This window comes from Pituophis catenifer, unplaced genomic scaffold, assembly GCF_029215685.1.
Source record: "Pituophis catenifer annectens isolate HBS135680 unplaced genomic scaffold, rPitCat1.0.hap2 SCAF_8, whole genome shotgun sequence".
NCBI lineage: Eukaryota > Metazoa > Chordata > Lepidosauria > Squamata > Colubridae > Pituophis > Pituophis catenifer.
In genome coordinates, this window is record NW_027256888.1 from 57,483,475 (window position 1) to 57,503,409 (window position 19,935).

At 39.1% G+C, this 19,935-nt stretch overlaps 1 protein-coding gene across 4 annotated transcripts in view; it reads left to right on the plus strand.

The window, feature by feature from the left end:
- Positions 1-1,720: 1,720 nt before the first annotated feature.
- The window catches only part of CAMK2D (calcium/calmodulin dependent protein kinase II delta), a 151,562-nt gene continuing 133,347 nt past the window's right edge, over positions 1,721-19,935 (plus strand). For all 4 annotated transcript variants that reach the window (XM_070948852.1, XM_070948854.1, XM_070948855.1 and 1 more), the window contains exons 1-2: positions 1,721-2,125; positions 3,646-3,740. In XM_070948852.1, the coding sequence (XP_070804953.1) occupies positions 2,061-2,125; positions 3,646-3,740 (160 nt within the window). In that variant the 5' untranslated portion in view covers positions 1,721-2,060. The remainder of the gene's footprint in view (positions 2,126-3,645; positions 3,741-19,935) is intronic.

A 19,935-nucleotide genomic window follows, 5' to 3' on the forward strand; every position in this document is an offset into this window, starting at 1 on the left:
CACAGTTAGTCATAATCATTCAAAGGCAATTCCCACAAATTAAGTAAGTCCAGTAGCATATTCCTTATTCAAAAATATTAGCGTCAGTTGGAAAGAGGATGAATGAATTGGGCGAGGCTGAGGAATTTCTGTGGGAATTTCTGAAGTGTGGAATACCTTCGACTGTGGCTCCGGTTCCCTCATCGAAGAGCAGACATTGCAAGATTGAAAAGCATTACAGTATCTTAAATCTGGCTGACCAATGGATAATGGTGTGAGCCCAAATCACATCTACATGCAAACGGAAGGGCTCTGGAATCGCCTATTTTTGTTCCAATCCCGCTTTGTCCTTTGCTTTCATGGACATACACGGCGAGGTGTATCCCCCACAATTTATCTCCACCCTAATCATTTTTGCACGGATTATGCGGAAGGCTTTTACCGTGTCGCGTCTAAAATCATACAGTACCGGGATCATCACAGTTTTCTAATCTGAGCTTTAAGGACGTGACTCGGAATCCTTTCGAGTGGGAGGTTTCCCCGCGTGTAAAAATGTTAGAATGCCGACTATGCGCTTATCCCGACACGCTCTTATCCCTATGAAAGCATAATGCAGAACTTGTTATTTTTTTTTTTTATTAAGACTTCCAATTTAAAAAAAATAAAAAAAATTGCAGCGCCCAGGTAACCAAGATCGCCTCCAGCCGCGCATCCTCCTTCCTCGCCATTCCCAGCTCAAGCCGCCCCCTCCATAAAGATAGGCTGGGCTGTCTCGCGAGAACCGGAGAAGCGGCGCTCTCTTTTCCTCTCCTCCCCTTTTTTTTTTTTTTTTGCTTTCCAAGCCGAGAGTGGCCGGATGGAGCGCACGAGGCTTGGCGTCGATTGTGACGCCGAGGAATGGAACGCGGAGGAGAGGGAAAAGGACGGGGCGGGGACGCTTCCCCTCCTACCGCCTGGGGAGTGGAACCCGCTTGGGATCGGCTGCTTCTAAGAGCTTCTGAAAATTCTCTTCAGCGACTGGGGCTGAAAGTCGTTTCCAAAAGCCGAAGCCCTGCGGCAAAGGCAGCCAATGCAAAAGAGCCTGTAGCCCGGCGTTCTTCCTTAGCCGCCCCGTTATCGCCAAATCTTTTCCTTGGAAAAAAAGCGTTCACACGGTCGCTCATTCACACGCCTTGGAACAAAGAATCGGGGAGGGAGGGAAAGAGGAAGGGGGCGCTCATGGAACTCGCCTATAGGACCTATAGGACACTACATTCCGCAGTCGGTATATAGAGAGACCTAAAGGGAAAGCCGAGAAGATCGGCGGCTGCTTCGCTCTCCTCCAGCCCGGCAAAGGGGCCTCGTCCCACCCGTCGCTAGAGGGAGGTGTGGTATAGAGAGAAAGGAGAGGAAGCGGCCGCCGGACCAGCCAAGGCGACGGCTCGCTTGGAGAGGGCGAGAGAAGGGAGGAAGGAAGGACAAGCTGCCGATCGGGCTTCCCTTGCCTTGAATCGAGCGCGACAGTCCCCGGAGGCGTCGCTGGCGAGGCAGCCCTCGGGAAAAGGGCGCTTCGGGGGACTCCCGGATAGAAAGAGGCGCTCTTGACTGGGGGGCGGCATCGGAGGTTGCCCGAGCCACAGGGGCAAGGCTGTCATCCTCCCCCGCCTCTGCTTCGTCCCGTTCCCTGCTGCTGCTTCCCCCGCGTAAGCGCAAGGCTTTTCTCGGCGGCTCCGGGTTTCCATTTTGGATGGTATAGCTTCTCCATAGCCAGGGAGGGCTCTTCCCGGAGAGACCCCCGAAGCGTGCGCGTCGAGAGAGAGGGGGAAGTTCGCGGAGAAGCCCGCCTCTGCCTCCCCTCCGGCTCACCTCCCAAACAAACAAGCCAGCCGGAAAGTCTCAAGAAGCTGCCAAGAAGGAGCGTGACTGAGAGACTCGCCCCGAGGAAAAGAGGAGGCGGAGGAGGAGAAGAAGAAGAAGCAGCGCCTTTGCCCTCCCATCTTCCGTCCTGACCGCCTCCCCCTTTGCTTTGAATCCACCTTCCCTCCGCCGTCCTCTCTCCTTCCTCGGAAGCGCCCAGGGGCTGCAAGAGCCGGACTGAGAGGATGGCTTCGACCGCAACCTGCACCAGGTTTACCGACGAGTATCAGCTCTTTGAGGAGCTTGGAAAGTAAGTGGCCGAAAGCCCGCCGAGGGGCTCGCCTTGCCAGCGGCGACTGGAGGGGCTTTGGGGCGGGGGGGGAGGCATGTGGAGAAGGAGCTTTGACAGCTGGGAGGGGAATGGCGCGCCAGCCAAGAGCTGCGCTGGGGTCGAGCTCTGTCCCTGGGTCGCCCCCTCGCGAAGGGAGACAACCGCGCGCTCTTCAGCAGCTCCTCCTCGCTCCCTTCGGGGGCCGGCAGCCTGAGCGGCGGGAGGCTGAGCTGGGCTGGTGGCCGGGCGGAGGGAAGGGAACGCGGATGCTCGGCTGCTTTTCGCCCGTTTTGCTCGGCGTCAAGCTACCGACCGGGCAGCTGCCGCGGTTATTGACGCGTAAAGTTCAACCCGGGCGGCAGGGCGTGTTTGTGTGTGTGTGTGTGTGTCTCGTGTGCGATCCGCTCCTGGCAGATCTTCCCGCTCTGTCTCCTCTGCGTTGCTTACGGGGCTGTAAGCCTCTTGCAGCTGCCGGTCTTGTCGGGAGCGTGATTTTTGACGCGGGATTTTTCCACCCTGCCCGCCTCTCTGTAAAGTGGAAGGGACACATGATCCTGAGAGAACCGCCGATGACGAAATCGGCCCTTGGGCAGCGTGGGTGGCTTCCATTCGGACGTCTGTCCGAACGACGGCAGTCGAAAAGCAACGTGGGCGGCAGGAGGCTTGACCCACGTTTAAGTACCAGGAAATGTAACCCAAAGGTGCATTTTCTTCAGGGGAAGAGAAGAGTGCAATTCGGAGTTAAACCATTTGCTTCTTCTCTCGCTGCTGCTTCTATTTTTTATTTATTATTATTATTATTATTATTATTATTATTATTATTATTATTATTATTATTATTATTATTATTATTATTATTATTACTGTATTTTCTTACAAAACAAAACAAAGAATCTGTCAATTCGGTGCTATCTAAAGTCTGTTATATAAACGACTTGAAAATGCTTGACCAATGGCAGGCGGGGGGATTAGCGTTGGGAGCCTGTCATAGAGAGCAGCCTAATTTCCGTGCTTGCTCTGCAAGGGAATTGCACATGAACGCTCGTGCTTAAAACTGCAGGTAGTGAGATTTATGGCATCCAGGCCACTCCGTTGGAGGCTTGAGCTTAAATATATAGAATGGGTGTTATGTCTGTTATATCCGAGAAAAGGAGGAAAATGGATAAAATGTAACATTATACCCTGCAAAAATATATATGCACACGCACCTTTGAATCAAAGCACAGTAAAAACACAGAATGGGTGTGAAAAAATTACACAATTCCGGGGTTAAGACAGCCACTTACAAGAGTATGTGCATGCATTCAATATATTTGAAGAAGATACCTTTTCCTTACGGTTTAAATCCACTGCAACAAACCCAAATTAAAGCAATATCTTTTCTAAAAAAATATTTATTTATTGTCTTGTTTCTTAACGCTGTTCAGATTATTAGATTATGGTTAAGCAGCACATACCCCAAACTGGCATTTATGTTACTCTTGTTTATTGACTTCCAGGGGAGCTTTTTCAGTGGTGAGAAGATGCCTGAAAATCACTACAGGACAAGAATATGCTGCCAAAATTATCAACACTAAAAAGCTGTCAGCAAGGGGTGGGTATCCTTAAGCTGTTGTGAAATATATTTGCAGTAATGCAGCTAGACCTGAATTAACTAGATGGGAATGAAAACAAGGATCTTTGCTTTTTTGTTTTAGAAACCCTTATTTATCCTAATGTATTTTTATGGGAAAATTTAAGTGTGCCTTCAGTGCTAGTTAAATTAACTAGTTAAATCTGTAATTGTGAAATTAGCTCAGCTATTACATTTAGGTTTTCTGCTTCACTTTGCTTCAATTGGAGAAATGGAGGACTAGTATTAATTTACTGACACCCTCTTATCTATGCACCCAAGTCATTCTGTGTGGCATTAACAAACAAAAAAACAGAGAAGTGACATGCTTCTCCTAATAAAACATTCTTGGTTTAAAGTAAAACTGATCTCCATGCTGTAAATTTAATATTTTTAGCTTGGTACAGTCAGATTTCCCCCCTTTATATTTAGATTTGCAATCTCCAATTCATCAGGATTATGCAAGTTCAATTTTAACATGTATAGAGTACTTTACAAAATATTACAAACAACATTTATTTTCTCCAAAATGCTCTGCTAAGTTGTGTGGAAGTTATGTAGAGGAAGCTTTCCTCTGGAGCTTCAGTATTGTTGTGTAGGAAAGGCTTCCAATAGATTACATTCTCTCTGTGTGTATGTGAGATTATGTCCTTAAATTTGTATGCTTGTTCATGGTAAAGCCATATTGATGTACTTCCATGGAATACTGAGATCATGGATTATTTTCTGATAACATATATCAGATTAATTTATAACTTTTTCATGAGTAAGGAAATAAACAGAGCCCTTCCATGTACAGACCCACAATGCATAGCTTAACAATAAAAGCTATGGTGTTGGAACATAACATTTATCATGTATTTATCATTGAAAGTGAAGTGGTTCTATACATTTGTTTTTAACCTATGCATCAAACTATGATATTCAGAAGATTATTAGTGGTAAATTGGCAGGCAATTTTGTCTGAAGGATGTTTGCTTAAAACTGATACAACAGGTTTTAATAGGATATACAGCCTAACCCCTATGTATGTTTATTTTGAAATGTTATAGCCCAGGTCTTCAAACTTGGCAACTTTAAGACTTGTGGACTTAAGGCAATCTTTTCTTTTTTAAAGCAAGATTAAATGGAAATGAATAAATAATTGGTATAACCATATACTAAATAATCTTTCTCGTTGTTTCCTTTAATATTACATCCCTCGCCTTTTGCCATTTGGAGTTCGAAGTGATACACTACAATAGCATTTGTTTGTTTTTCCTATTAACTGCCTATCTCCGCCAGAGCTGCCATTGTAAAATGAAAAAAGATTTAATGCATTTTAACTTTTTGCAGCTCAGAAACATTTCAACCAGATTTTTCATTTCATTATAAATTCAGGAATTAAGTCAGGATTTGATGGATCAAACTTCAATATTGTGCAGTTACTAACTGTAGTGATAATTAATTGCATATTTTTTAAAAAACTGCTCGGTCTTTAGTGTTCTCAATATATAGAGGAAACAAAAAAATAATTTAAATAGACCTTCTGGGAACGGTGGAAATGCCTAAAACAACCAACCATTACACTGGCTGTAGAAAATAAGTAATATAAACTTTTAAATGCTCCATATTTAATATAGATGTGAACGAGGTGAGCTTTAACTATCCACCTTAAGCTATTTCCATTGGTCACTACAAATAGCTTATTCCTATTGTTTTTAGCACAATCTTTGAGAAATTTTTTTCCATTACTTTATAAAAGAAGGGAAGCTTTCTTTAACCAATATTATTCTTTAGCCAAATTCTTAGTGGGTTGGTCTATTGTATGATTTCATCTCATCCATTTTGTGGACATAGATTAAAATCTTTGTAATGAAATAATAATTTTCTCTTCTACTTTATGGATGCCAAACTGCTATGGATGTCAAACTGTATTAAGTCTTGAACATTTTTCCATAATTAAATTGTTTAAAAAGCAATTGGAGAAGAAAATAACCCCATTATGACAGGTGAACTATTTTAGGGTGAGCCTCAAACTAATTGTTTTCCTAAAAGATTTTAACTGTGTGGATTAAAAAATAGTTTTGTTAACAGTAAGGAACTAAAACATTTTTGTTTCACTAAAGAAAAGAAGAGATCAATAGGATGCAGATGACAAGGCAAAAAATGTATTATAATGTGATGCCAAGTCAAAGATAAATTTCTGTTTCTAGTTAGCAGAGTATAACAAACAGTATTTATAATACCATATTGATTTAGCTAAGTTACATTATTGATTAGGGATGCTTAATAATCAGTTGAAGAATTCTTAAATGTATATTAATTTCCACTTCAGACTTTGCAAAACAATGTGCGGAGCAAGTAATAAGCATTAGATGCCATAAATCCATGACCTTATATTTGGCATAGAGAATATTAGCCTACTGTAAATCCATTTCTTAAGAAAAGCCAATGGGGGTTTTATATATCAGTCTGAACTCCTTAAAGAAATGTCAAGGTACAAATGAAACGTGATAAATTATGAATGTGTTGCTCATTTACATTGTTAGAACATGCTTAAGTGTAAAATAGCCATAACAGTACATAAACTTTGTTTGGTTAACCCAAGTGCAATAAATCCCAGATTAATGTAGGAATGGCTGGAATTTTAAAAACATTTTTATCTGAGATACTCTATAGAAGTATTTTTCCCATCTGTGGTTTGAAGGGGCTATCTTATATGTTATTATTATGAAATATGATGAAAGTTCAGGTGTGAACGAGCTTGAGAACATTGTGAATTTTGTCAGTATACAGATTAGTGCCCTTAGGAACATTTACTTTGAAAAGATAGGCTTGTTGTGTATCTAAATATCCTTTGACATCATTTTAAGACTGTTTTATACAACTTTTCACTTTTGAGCATATTTATGTTGCTAACATTTTCTGTGATGCTTTTTGTTATGAAAGAGAATTTTAATGAAGCAAAGGAAATAGAACCTATGATTCTTGTCACCTTGAAGGCATCCATTCTGAAATACTAAGTGTCTAAGAGGCTATTTTAGAAATAAAATGGATAAAGCAGTATTGTGAATCTGTTTACACTTCTGTAGTCTAATTTGTTAACTTCAGATATCATTGAGTGATTTTTATAACTCCTGGACACTTATAATTGGGAGTGATGTTCAGGTGCTTCTGGTTTGTAACCTTGTTGGTTCGGTGCCTTGAGTTTGAAAATCAATCTTTGTTTTTCAATGCTTTACTTTCTTTCAAAATTTTTGTAAAACTGCAGTCAATTTTTGTATCTTTCAATGCCGATACCAGTACTGTTTAATTTGTAATTTGAAAGGGGAAAAAAATAAGAATACATAGGGATGATGTAATACCTTATTATTTATATGGGCTTAATGCATTAAATATGGTTTACAAATCAAATATTGTTGAACAGAAAAGGCAAATTCTATCCATATCATATTCTAAATTATTCTCTCTCTCTCTCTCTCTCTCTTATCTTTTGGACCCACTTCTGCTATTGTTTCAGTATCACCCTCTCCTCATTTCTTCTCATCAAATCAAATCAAATTAAACCTGTATTGTCAATGCACAACATCTGTACAATGAAATTGAATGAGCCTCCCAGGTGCAGCTCCCCCGAAACACAAAATACATCTCAATAACTCAATAAATGAAAGAAATAGAATCCCTAAACCCAAATAAGTAATAACTAACACACTTTCCCATATACCTATATATATGTATATATATATGTGTGTGTGTGTGTGTATGTAACATTATATTATATTACATCAATATCAACATGTTGCTCGTTGCGCTGGCCCTGCAAGTCTATCATATTAAACCTCTTGTCTTGTCTTTGGGAAATGTCTTAATGCTTCTCCAGTAATAATGCAAGAAGGATAGGAAGAATGAAAACAATGTTGCATTTTAGTTTTTTCTAACTAAAACTAAAAAACTAAAAATTTTAGTTTGTGTACAAGAGGTTGTCCCTGTTGTTTCAGAAGCAAAGGCTGTCTATATCAACTCAGTTTTGTCTTCCTGGTATGATTGATGTGGATCATGAGCCATGGTGGCACAGTGGTTAGAATGCAGTATTGCATGCTAATTCTGTCGACTGCCAGCAGTTCGATTCTCACCAGCTCAAAGTTGACTCAGCCTTCCGTCCTTCCAAAGTCAGTAAAATGAGGACCAGAGGTGGGTTTCAACAGGTTATGACTAGTTCTAGAGAACCAATAGTGGAAATTTTGAGTAGTTCGGAGAACCGGTAGTAAAAATTCTGACTGGCCCCACCCCCATCTATTCTCTGCCTCCCAAGTCCCAGCTGATCGGGAGGAAGTGGGAATTTTGCAGTATCCTTCCCCTGCCACGCCCACCAAACCATGCCACGCCCACCAAGCCACACCCACAGAACCGGTAGTAAAAAAATTTGAAACCCACCACTGATGAGGACCCAGATTGTTGGGAACAATATGCTGATTCTGTAAATCGTTTAGAGAGGGCGGCAAAACCCTGTGAAGTGGTATATAAGTCTTAAGTGCTATTGCTACTGCTATAAAAGGAAACCACTACAGGATGTACTTCCTCTAAGAGTAAACTAAACACATGCTTACCTTTGAAGAAGTTTCATTATGCTTGTGTGTATCTATGTGGGTGTGTATACAACAAAGCTGTTCATTGCATTTGTCGACTTTCAGTTTGTTTGGGCTTAAGGTATATAATACAAGAAGCTTCTTAATTTTCTTTGAATGGTTAAGTAAAAGCTAATGCCGGCATTGTGTTCTTTATTTTTTAATTATCACAATGTGATATACAAGACATTGATCACGATAAATGCAAAGTCAGTCTATGATGGTTTGGAGCTTTAACAGATTGAAATAGTCCTTGTTTTCCCTTGTTTATTAGCTCTTATGAAATGTGCTTTTGTTTGACTCAAAACTAGAACCAATGTCTGTGGTCTCATTCCTGTCCCAGTACAGGATGGAAGGAGGGGTTGAAAGGAGCAGGAATTTGCTAAGAAAATTAAAATAAAACAATGGGAAGGAGTTATTTAGTCTAGTGCCTACTCAGTATAAAACTCCAAATTAAAGTATCCAAAGCAAAGATGTGCCAAAGTTATTTCCTTCATAGGATGCTATAATTTCCTTTGGTAATTGATTCTGCTGTTCAGTTGTTCTTATTCATGAATTTTTTTTCCCCATCACTGAACTAAAAACTGCTTTCTTGTCACTTAAAATGATTTAAAAACCACTTTATTGTAACTTAAGGCTTGTTTTCTATGTCTCTACTTGGGGATAATAAAGAGTAAGTTGTGGTTTTCTCTGGTGCTCCTCAAAGGTACTTGAAAAATGCCATCATATTTTCACTTGGTCTTTCCTTCTTAGGGATGAGCATTTCCAGTTTCCTCATTTTGTTTCAATTTTTAGTAGCCTGTTTCCTTTCATTTCCCTCTTCCAATTTGGGAATCCTTTTTAGAGTATGGTGGCCAGAAGTGGACACAGCTCTAGAAGCTGTGTAGAATAGAATAAATAGAATAAAGTTTTTAACTGTTTTTCACACTTACGACCATAGCAGCATCCCTATAGTCACATGATCAAAATTCAGATGTTTGGCAACTGACCCATATTTCTGACCGTTCCAGTGTCCTGGGGTCATGTGATCCCCTTTTGCAACCTTCTGAAGAAGCAATGTCAGTAGAAAAGCCAGATTCATTAAACAACGGTGTTACTAGCTTAACACCTACAGTGATTCACTTGGCAACTGTGGCAGGGAAAGTCGTAAAACAGGGCAAAACTCATTTTACAAATATCTCACTTAGCAACAGAAATTTTGGGCTCAATTGTGGTCGTAAGTGGAGGATTACCTGTATTTTCTATGTCCGTGATGTCATGCATGCCAGAGGTGGCACGCAGAGCCCTCTCCTTGGGCACTCGTGCCGTCACCAGCTGCTCTTCCGGTTCCGTCGCGCGCATGCATGTGCGCGATGGAACCCGGAAGAGCAGCTGGCTGGCACCCACATGTGCACCAGCCAGCTGCTCTCTTCCGGGTCCCAGTGCTCCAGTGCACGTGTGCGCATATACGCTCCAGTTTCGGCACTCGGTGCCGAAAAGGTTAACCATCACTGCTCTATGTATAGCTACACCCTGTTTGGCAGATTATCTCATGTTGTTAACTTCATTCAACCTATGATCATTTAAAATTCTAAGATCTCACATATTCTGTTATCCAATCAAGCATATTGCATTCCTCTTCCTGAAGGCTACCCTGAAATCAGGGGTGAAATGCGGCAGGTTCTGACAGGTTCTGGAGAACCGTAGCAGAAATTTTGAGTAGTTCAGAGAACTGGCAAATACCACCTCTTGCTTCCACTGGAGTGGGGTGGGAATGGAGATTTTGCAGTATCCTTCCCCTGCCACGCCCACCAAGCCACACCAAGCCATGCCCACAGAACTGGTAGTAAAAAAAATTGGGTTTCACCACTGCCTGAAATACGTTTAAACCTCATGTTTTCCTAGTTTGGCCATTGTGATTTGAGTCCTGGAAATGTTCCTCTACTTCCTAAAAGCTCCTATAACAAGGGGCAGGGGGGGGGAAAAAAGAGCCATCTATTCCATCTGTGTAACAGACAGCAATGAACACGGCCCATTTCCTCTTCCAAAGTTCCTACAGTTTAGCTGTCAACAAGAAAAGAAGACATGCAACAACACATGCTGTTGTACACATACACTTAATTATGGAACGTAATTCTTTCTCCAGGCTGGTCTCCAAGGAAAACACAGTTTGTACCTAGCAGAATGTTCTGGAATATAGAATAATATCATGCAGAAAAGGCTATTCTTGACTATCGCTTTTTGTTCTTAAATAAACCAGAGGAGAAAAACACCGCTGTTAAACTTTAATAATAATAAGTTCAGAATAGGAAATCCCAGTTTTTATTACATGAATGAGTTACAAAGCACTCATCTTTCCCTTAAACTGAATGTCAAGGTCATTCATTCAAACCAAGAATATTGCAGCTTGCTGCTCCTTCTGTTTTGGGCTTATGTGCCTTACATTCCTTGAGTGAATGAAGGAAAGGATTTACAAATCAGCTGCTGTTTTTGGCATATATTCATTGATACTGCCTTCAGCTTTTATGTAATTTTAATGAGTATAACAGGATGTCAACATCTGGGTCTCATCTGGGTCAAAAACTAAGCAGGGCTAGGCCAGTTTAATATTTGGATGGGAGACAGAAATAATATCAGCTGGGATATTTGTAATATCCCACTTCAAAGCTGAAAAAGTCCTGGAAGAAGATAATAGCAAAGCATACCACTGCCAAATCTCGACCTCTCGGACATGACTATGAAGTCAGCAAGAGATGAGCTTGACTTAAAGTACTTTTTTGTTTACAGAACCAAAACATAAGAAAAGCAAACTGAAAGCCTTTCTAGTGCGGTGTCTTATTTCTCTACAATGGCCACTACATGCATCCAAAAAGCCAATTAACAACCACAATTAACAATGAAAACTAATAATAAGCTTTGGCATTACAAAGTATGGTTTATGATGTCAACCCTTGAGGTTAACCTAGGCCAGGGGTCACCAACCTTTCAGACCTCAGGAACCACTAAATTCATAATTTTAAATCCCATGGACCACTAATATGAATTTTTTAAAAAGATAAATAGTATTTAGTGCAATATAAAAAATGCAAATAATTTTTCTGCCGACCACCAACATTTTCTCACGGACCACCAGTGGTCCACGGACCACTGACTGGTGATCACTGATCTAGGCCGTGAAGGAGATAGCACAAAGATTCCAGGAATACTATTCGATTGCTGTTGTAGAATATCATAACAGAATGGAGTTTCCCTCCACCTATGTTATACCAAACAATATCAAAGTGGGATTCTTTTGAATTTCTTCTTCTTCTTCTCCTTCTCCTTCTCCTTCTCCTTCTCCTTCTCCTTCTCCTTCTCCTTCTCCTTCTCCTTCTCCTTCTCCTTCTCCTTCTCCTTCTCCTTCTTCTTCTTCTTCTTCTTCTTCAGACTTCTATACCGCTTCATAGTGCTTTACAGCCCTCTCTAAGCGGTTTACAAAGTTTACAAAGTTAGCATATAGCATATTGCATTAGCATTAGCATATTGCCCCCAACAATCTGGGTCCTCATTTTACCCACCTCGGAAGGATGGAAGACCGAGTCAACCTTGAGCCGGTGAGATTTAATCTGCTGACCAGCTGAACTAGCAGTCAGCTGAAGTAGCTGCAGCACTGCACTCTAACCACTGCGCCACCTCGGCTCCTCCTTCCCGAGGACTGAGTTGTCTTTTATTTTCTTTAACTTCTCTTGCATGCCTTCATCAAGATTATATCCATGTTCCTCTATGAATAACCAGCCACTAATGTAGACCACCCTTCTCTTGTATTTGTCATGCACAGTGCAGTCCTGGTGCCTTTTTCCAGACTATACACTCATTTAATCATTTTGTCTCTTTTCCCCCTATTATTGGGAACCTGCTCTGTTCTTAACCTGGATCTGGCTTTCCTTGCAGTCAAATTGGTGGAAAATAGAAGGTCAGAGGGGTCAAAACTTATTGCCCTGTTCTTTGCTTCCCCTTGTGAGGTAAGCAAAAGTTTGCCACTACCGCCAATGGCCCAGCTGCTGTGCATCCTCAGGCATAAGGGTCACATTTAAAGCTGGAACCACAGGGCAGTCTGGGGTCACAGATGATATGGAGAGGATGAAAAAGTGTTTCATGCATTTATATAGCCCTGGGTGCTTTCTCTGCGCTACAGTAACTAAGTGGCAGTGTGAGTGCAATTTGAAAAGAAATCATAGACCTGCAATAATTGCGCACATAATCATTGAGAATTTGAGTGGACAATTTATGTACTTCAAGTGATTCTGTATGTCAGCATTCACTTTACATTCATGTTGAGGAGAGTTTGTTCCTCTTTGTAGCGTACCTCCATCCCCCTTTACTTATTATATGCCTTTATTGTCTAGAACTAGCTATTGGATAGTTTAAGTTTAAATTTAAGTTTATTAAAATTTATATGCCGCCCTTCTCCCGAAGGGCTCGGGGCGGCTCACAGCAATAAAATCACAATAAAAACAACAATAATAAATACGATTAAAATTAACAATTAAAATTCAGTTTAAAACCCACAATTAATTAAAACTCCCAGAACAGACTCAGCCAGTTTGCTTAAAGAGCCATGTCTTCAGGTCCTTGCAGAAGGAACGGAGATCGGGGGCCGTCCGGAGCTCGGTGGGTAACTCGTTCCAGAGGGTCGGTGCAGCCACAGAGAACACCCTCATCCTGGGCGCCGTCAGCCGACATTGTCTGGCCGACGGCACCCGGAAGAGGGCAGCTCTATGTGAGCGCACTAGGCAGTGGGAGGCCGGTAGGAGGTGGTCCTGCAAATATCCCAGGCCCATGTCATGAAGGGCTTTATAGGTCAAAACCAAAACTATAGTGTTAAATGTACTGCTGCAAATGTTAATTAAAATTAGTTATTTCTAATAATTAAATCTGAATGGTGTTCCTGGCAGCTATAGGAAAATTGTAATACTCTAATTTCTGTATTCTACAGTTATCCATTGTAGTGTAATGGTACATTTGTGATATATATAGGATCACCTCTTTAAAGTGTCTCACACGTAATCTTCCCAAAGTGAGTTACCCTATTTTTCTAAAACCAAAGGAGGTTCTTTTTCTAAAATATATCAAAAATATTCTAGTTTCTTTACTTATTTTAAGCAAATCAGCAAATTTTCATTCTTTTGTTAGGTGTTCTTTCTTTTGTTCTTTTGCTTAGGAAGACACATGAAGCAGTCTTAGAAGTAGATTTAATTTTCTTTGCACTCTTAAATGAAATGCAGCTGGGCATATATGAAAAGAAACTCTTCAGTTGTTGATCAAACTGATTTTAAAGACTTGTTCTATATGTGCTTTGCTAATAAAAAATGTTATTAGTAGTTATTCTCTTCTCTAAAATTTAGGAGGTCCAAACAGTGTTTTTAAAATAATCCAGGTCTTTAAACCTAGCATGACATTTTTGTAGGCCAAATGTCCAGGGATTTGAGATTTTATCAGTTTTGATTCATGAAATAGTATCTGTTCGTTGTAAATAGTTCATAGCCATTAATTGAGTTTAACATATGAGTATTAGGAAGAACAATTATTCAGTGGAATAGCTTGGCTCCTGGAGTTGTGAGTGCCCCCATCACTGAAGGTTTTCAAAAATAGACTGGACAACTATTTGACCAAGATGGTATAAGGTCTCTTGGCTTGAGCAGGGGATTGGGATAGAAGACCTCTAATATCCCTTTCAACCCTATGATTCTTTGAGAACAGAGAGGAGCCTTAGTTTTGCTAGATCAAACAATATTTGTGGAAGGGAACATGAGTGTATTTGAAACAAATGCATATACCGTTTGCACAAATTGTATATGGGTTACATACATGTATTCATAAGTATTCATAAGTAATGGATTTAGTTGGTTTGATAGAATGTAAATATTTGAAAAAAGAAAAACTATATACATTCTTCATTATTGAAAATACTGAATGCCAGTAAGGACATGAATAAACTGCCCAGAGAGAAGTATCAAGACTGGATGAGAAAGGGATGTCTAAGTGCAAGATTCGCCTCTTTTGTGTCTGTGAATATCTGTCATCTTGTTAATATTAGCCGTGTTGTTTATTAAATCTACATGGTTATATTCAATAGCACCCTTCTCTAAAATTTAGAAGCCTCAGTCAATACAGTATGATAAAACTTATCCCATATCCTTAAGAGGTGACATCCATCAACTTACTGATTTTGACTTCCCACCAAGACAGTGGTATGACTAGTCTGGGTTAATTAAAAGGCTGTAGTGTTCTGAAATCTATAATCTTAGATTATAATACAGAATATTATAGTATTTAACACCTAACTAGCTTGAAATATTTAAATCTAAATATGAGTTTTTATATTCCGAATCTATAATAAGGCATGGAAGCTTTCTAAGGCCATTTCTCCCTTGTACAAATTTACTGCTTGTTGAGCTTATGAGAAGCTACACACAATACTTGCAGATTTTTCTTATTAATTCATTTCTCATTTGTTGAAAACAGTGGTGTGTGGTTGATGGTTCATGTATTCAGGTCGACATTTTTAGAAGCCATTCGGATATTTAAAAGTACTGTGTTTAAACTGCAGAAGCAGCCACCATAAAAAAAGGTTAAAGTTCTTGCAGAAATAGACTGCAGTAAACCTAATTATGCATTGGAATTAAAGAAAGAACACCACAGCTAACTGACAAAAGGGTAACCAACAGGAAGTTAGAATGCTGTTTATACGGTACTAATTTCAATTACACCCACAGAATACACACACACACATATATTAAAAAAGCAAATAAAATCTTATACAAACTGGTATAAAGTAAAAAAAAAAAATAATAAAAAGCTAAGATTGTTTAACAGCAGTAAAGCTACAACTATAAATTTACTTCTTGCTGTATGGTTGCTGTATAGCATGACTTTCCTCCTTTACAGTCTATCCTGTCTAATCCTCAAAACCATAGATCATAAATTCCTTTTTTTTTCTGTTTTACACAAAAAGTTTCCTGTCAGCCAATCAATTCTGAAGTATACCATGAGCAATAAAAAAAAAAAGAAATGTATGAATTAATTTCTCGTCACAAGGGGAAAAGACAGTAAACAGCATGTTAGAAATTACTTTTCCAGATGTTTTAATTTTTGTTTTATGGATTTATTGTTATTTTAGTATTGTTTCACCAGCTTCCCAGTTCTTTTGTTGTCATTTGTTGAAGACAGCTTCTCAAGAAAATGAAAGCCACAAAGTCTTCCGCTAACTAAGCAGCACCTGCTGTGTTCACAGCCTGGTAAACTAGACAGATGGCAAAAAAAATAATATTTTTTTTTAAAAAAAAACCCCTATCAACGAGTTTTGATATTTGCATATAAAAATATTATGGAAAAAAAATGTATGTCAGTAATTGCCCTATTTCTGGCTATGAACTTGTTCAAGTGCACAACATTTCAAGTCCTTTCCCTGAAATCTAATGGGACTTTGGAAGTGTGCCTTTTCCCTGGCTGTCCCCACCGTATGGAATATTTTCCCTCCCTGGAGATTTGGCAGACTTTTTTAGCCTTTCAGAAGACCATCAAGTCTTCGCATTTTAGCCAGGTGCTGGGATAGAATGATGACATTTCAAGCTGCTTGCAGGCATCTCAAGGAGATGACTAGGGCATGGGATTTTTGAAAAAATATTATTATTATTTTGTAGTTTATGTCAGGGGTGAAATCTACTTACCTTCCCAACCAGTTTGGAAGTGCAAGCGCCGCGTGGGTGTACACACCTTGCGCGTGTCACGTGCATATGCAGACCAGAGGGTAAAAAAAAGGTTGCTTCTTAGTTAAAACCAGGAAGTAATGACTGGGTGGGTGGGCGGAGCCTCGCGCCCCCATTGCTACCGATTCGGCTGAATCGGGAGCATTTCACCCCTGGTTTATGTTTTTATAGTTGTTGGTTTGATTGTTAGTGAACTGCCCAAAATTGTGTTTAAAATTGGTTTATTTAAGTCTTCTAAATAAAAAAATAAACCTTCATACATATACTGTGGGTAACCTTTGTATCAATAATAGAAGGATTTTTTTAAAAGAAATTCTACTGTACTTCATGTTTTTGGATCTAATAATTGCAACATGCAGAATTCAGATACTTTCAGCAAGTAGCAACCTCTAACTATTTTTTTTTTTAAGTTAATAATGTTTGAAGTTGAATTAAACATCTGCTTTGAGTTAGAAGCCCCATCAGTCCAACTGTCAGGTCACATTAGGAAATATAGTGAACACTCAACCACCCTTGTGTTTATATATAGGTATATATTTATAACTTTCTTCCTCTTCATGCCATTGCAGTGTTACTGAAAAAGCTTTTATGTTTTGTTTACATCCTTTGCTACATTGCCCTATCTGTATAATAATTGGGTGTCTGAGTTTTTCTCCATTCTGCTTTTATACTTTTCTTTTTGCTATCCCTCCTCCTCTTTTGTTTGTGCTGCTGCTGCTACTTTTATCACCACTGCACTTTACAAAGAGTTTATGACAATTTGCCACGGCCAACTCGCCATGGCCAATTCGTCACAGCCAACTCGCGGCAGCCAACTCACCACGGCCACCTCACTGCAGGACAACTTGCCACTGGACAAGAGTTACACTAATATTAAAGAAATAGCCCAATAGTATCATTAAGGAAAGGATGCCAAAGGAGGGACGAAATAAAATCTGAATGACAAAAATTAAAAAATATTTTAAAACTATTTTAAGTAATTAAATTGAATTGTTGAATTGTCCCATAACGAGTTGCCCTGTGGTGAGTTGGCCGCAGCTAATTGGCCATAGCGAGTTGACAGTAATGAATTGGCTGTGGTGAGTTGTCCCATTCTGCTTTGCAAATGCTTTACCTAGAAACTATTTGTAACAAGTCTAGAAATAGGTTGAGTTCACAAAGCTGATACGAACTAAAGATTTTAATCTTACAGATAATAATGTCCCTATCAAAATGTAACTAAGTAGTTTAGATCATATTCCCAAATCTTTTTCAGGTCAAAAGCCATACTTCTCCATTGAGTAATATGCTGGAAATGCATTTTAAAAATGGGCACAGTTATGAAAACTAAATGGTGGGGCCAGGACAAAAAGTAAGCTTGATTTAATTTAACATTTAAACATGTAACTCAATATCCATTTGTTCGATTATTTCCCAGGCTTTTAATAGTGTTCTCATCTGTCACATTAAAATATATAATTTGGTGGGAACTTTTTATGAAGCTTGGGAGGAGATAAAGGTTATGTACCTCTTCTCTATACTTAACTGCAACTTTACTCTTTATTCTAATTGCAGATTTATTTATTGAAGAGATTCTAGTGTAGACAAATCAGCCATTTGCTTTTTTTTTTTTTTTATCAGTGGCTTCATAAAATAAAATTTGTTTTTGTTTTTCTCCTATGAGCTTGTATCCAGACCATCAAAGTTGCATGTACAAAGGTTCCTTAGTACAAACATCCTTGCTGAATATACAGACGTATTTGTAGACCACCTGTCATTAGTGAACAGGTTCTTCGGCAGTCACTTGATGAGTTTCTACCTTTATGTCTTTGTTCTTAGTTATGTACAAAATTTACAGGCAGATTTCCACTCTCTAAAGTGACTTTTTGAGATCATTTTCAGAGTAGAGTCTTGAATTGTAGATAAGCACCTATTTGCTATTTGGGTGGTCTATGGAGCATGGCCACTCCAAAAACATCCATTAATCAAACAAACAATCAACAGTCCTAGGATGCTCTCTTCTTAATGGAATTTTTGTGAAAAAGGCATTGCTTTAAATCGATAGGTTGATGGATTAAGATTGATACTGTATGTTACAGCATGCCAACTGACTATTTATTTAAGTAAAAGACTCTTTTAAACAAGAAGATGGGACATGTAGCCTGGTTAGCAACAAGGGTGATGTCTATGAAACTTCTAAGCTTTAAAACCTGTTTTCTGATTGCAGCAGATAAAACCCTGCAAACATGATTTATATTGTATAAAGCCACCACTTTCAAGTAATATTTCATGCTTTTAATGAAATAGATTCTTCCAAATGAGAAATGCTAGCTTGCATAGAATAGTATGATCTGAGAACTCCCTATATATGAAAGAATATATGAATTCTTTCCTTATATATTAGGAAAGAAATTTTGGCCAGAAGCCTAGCATGCTAGTTTATTATGTATAGATTTTTTTAATATGTATAATGTTCATTTTATGGATAAACATTCAGTCATCCCTTATGTGTGGTCAGGAGTGATAGAGAGGGATAATCTGGGATAAAGTATCCATGGTCTATATGAAATCCTGATGCTCCTGTTCTGTACCCATCAGATGTCACCAAATTCAGCAGCAAAATTTTGGTGTCACTCGAGGACAGGAGCAGTTCTTGAATAATGTAAGCAAGTCTATCTTATGTAAAAATAAGTATGGGTACCTGTTTTTGATTGGTCTACTCTTTGAATTGAGACACTCTCACTGTACTTTTCCTTGATGTAACAGCTTACTAGTTCTTGCTATCATTACCTATCCCCTTGTTTGGCATTCTCATTCTTAACCCAGGGGAGTGAAATAGATAGGGGTACTAGATCTTATACATTTTATTGTCAAATAAAAAGGATAAAAAACAAGAATTGATGAAGGTAAATTCAATAGTGTCAATTCCTGACTCCGAACCTTGTGACTAAGGAAATCAGTCCCCTCTCCATAATGAATTAGCTCAATCTCAGTGGCTATAATTACAATCATCCTTTATACATTTAAAAAGGAACAACCAAAGGTAAACATTCCTTTCTAACTTTAAGTTGTCACATGCAAAACAGTGGTGAAGGAGATACGTTTGTTCAGAACATAAATTGCTTTTTTAAAAAAAGAAAGATAAAATTCTGAGCAGATCAGAAGATGACATAGAATTACTTCTCATTTAGAAGAAACCCTGTTCAAAGTGTTGTGCAAAACACACAGGAGTATTGAGTAAGCATAAAGAAAATAAACATCAGGGACAATAACAATAGAGCTTTATCACATCCTCATTGCCTTTTTTTACCACTCCTGGGTTGAGTAATTCTGCTTATGTTATGCTTAGGAAGATCCTACTTGGGACATGATTTTGCTTTGAAGAAGATTGCAATCTGTATAAGAGACAGCTGTCCGAAAGGTGCTTTTTCAAGAGGCAACTGGACTGTATGGTTTTTCTTTGAAGATGTTTCGCTTTCTATCCAAGAAGCTTCTTCAGTTCAGGGGAGTGCTTCTTTGGATAAGAAGCGAAATGTCTTCAAAGAAAAACCAGAAAGTCCAGTTGCCTCTTGAAAAAGCACATTTGGGACAACCATGACCTGAATGACTGAGAATCTCCATAGACCTAAGAGACAGCTGATAGTCTATTCTCTTGTCAAAGATTGTAGACAATAGTCTAAACTGCATGGCCCTGAAAAGAAACCACAATAATAATATGTTTTAATCCCTTTGAAACCAACTTACTGTAAAAAATAGCTTGTGTGATAGATATCTTCACATTTGTATTTGTACAGTGTTGAGATTTACCAATTCATTCTCTAAAATTTAATGCAGTATTAATGCAGTATTAAGTAAACTAGCAAC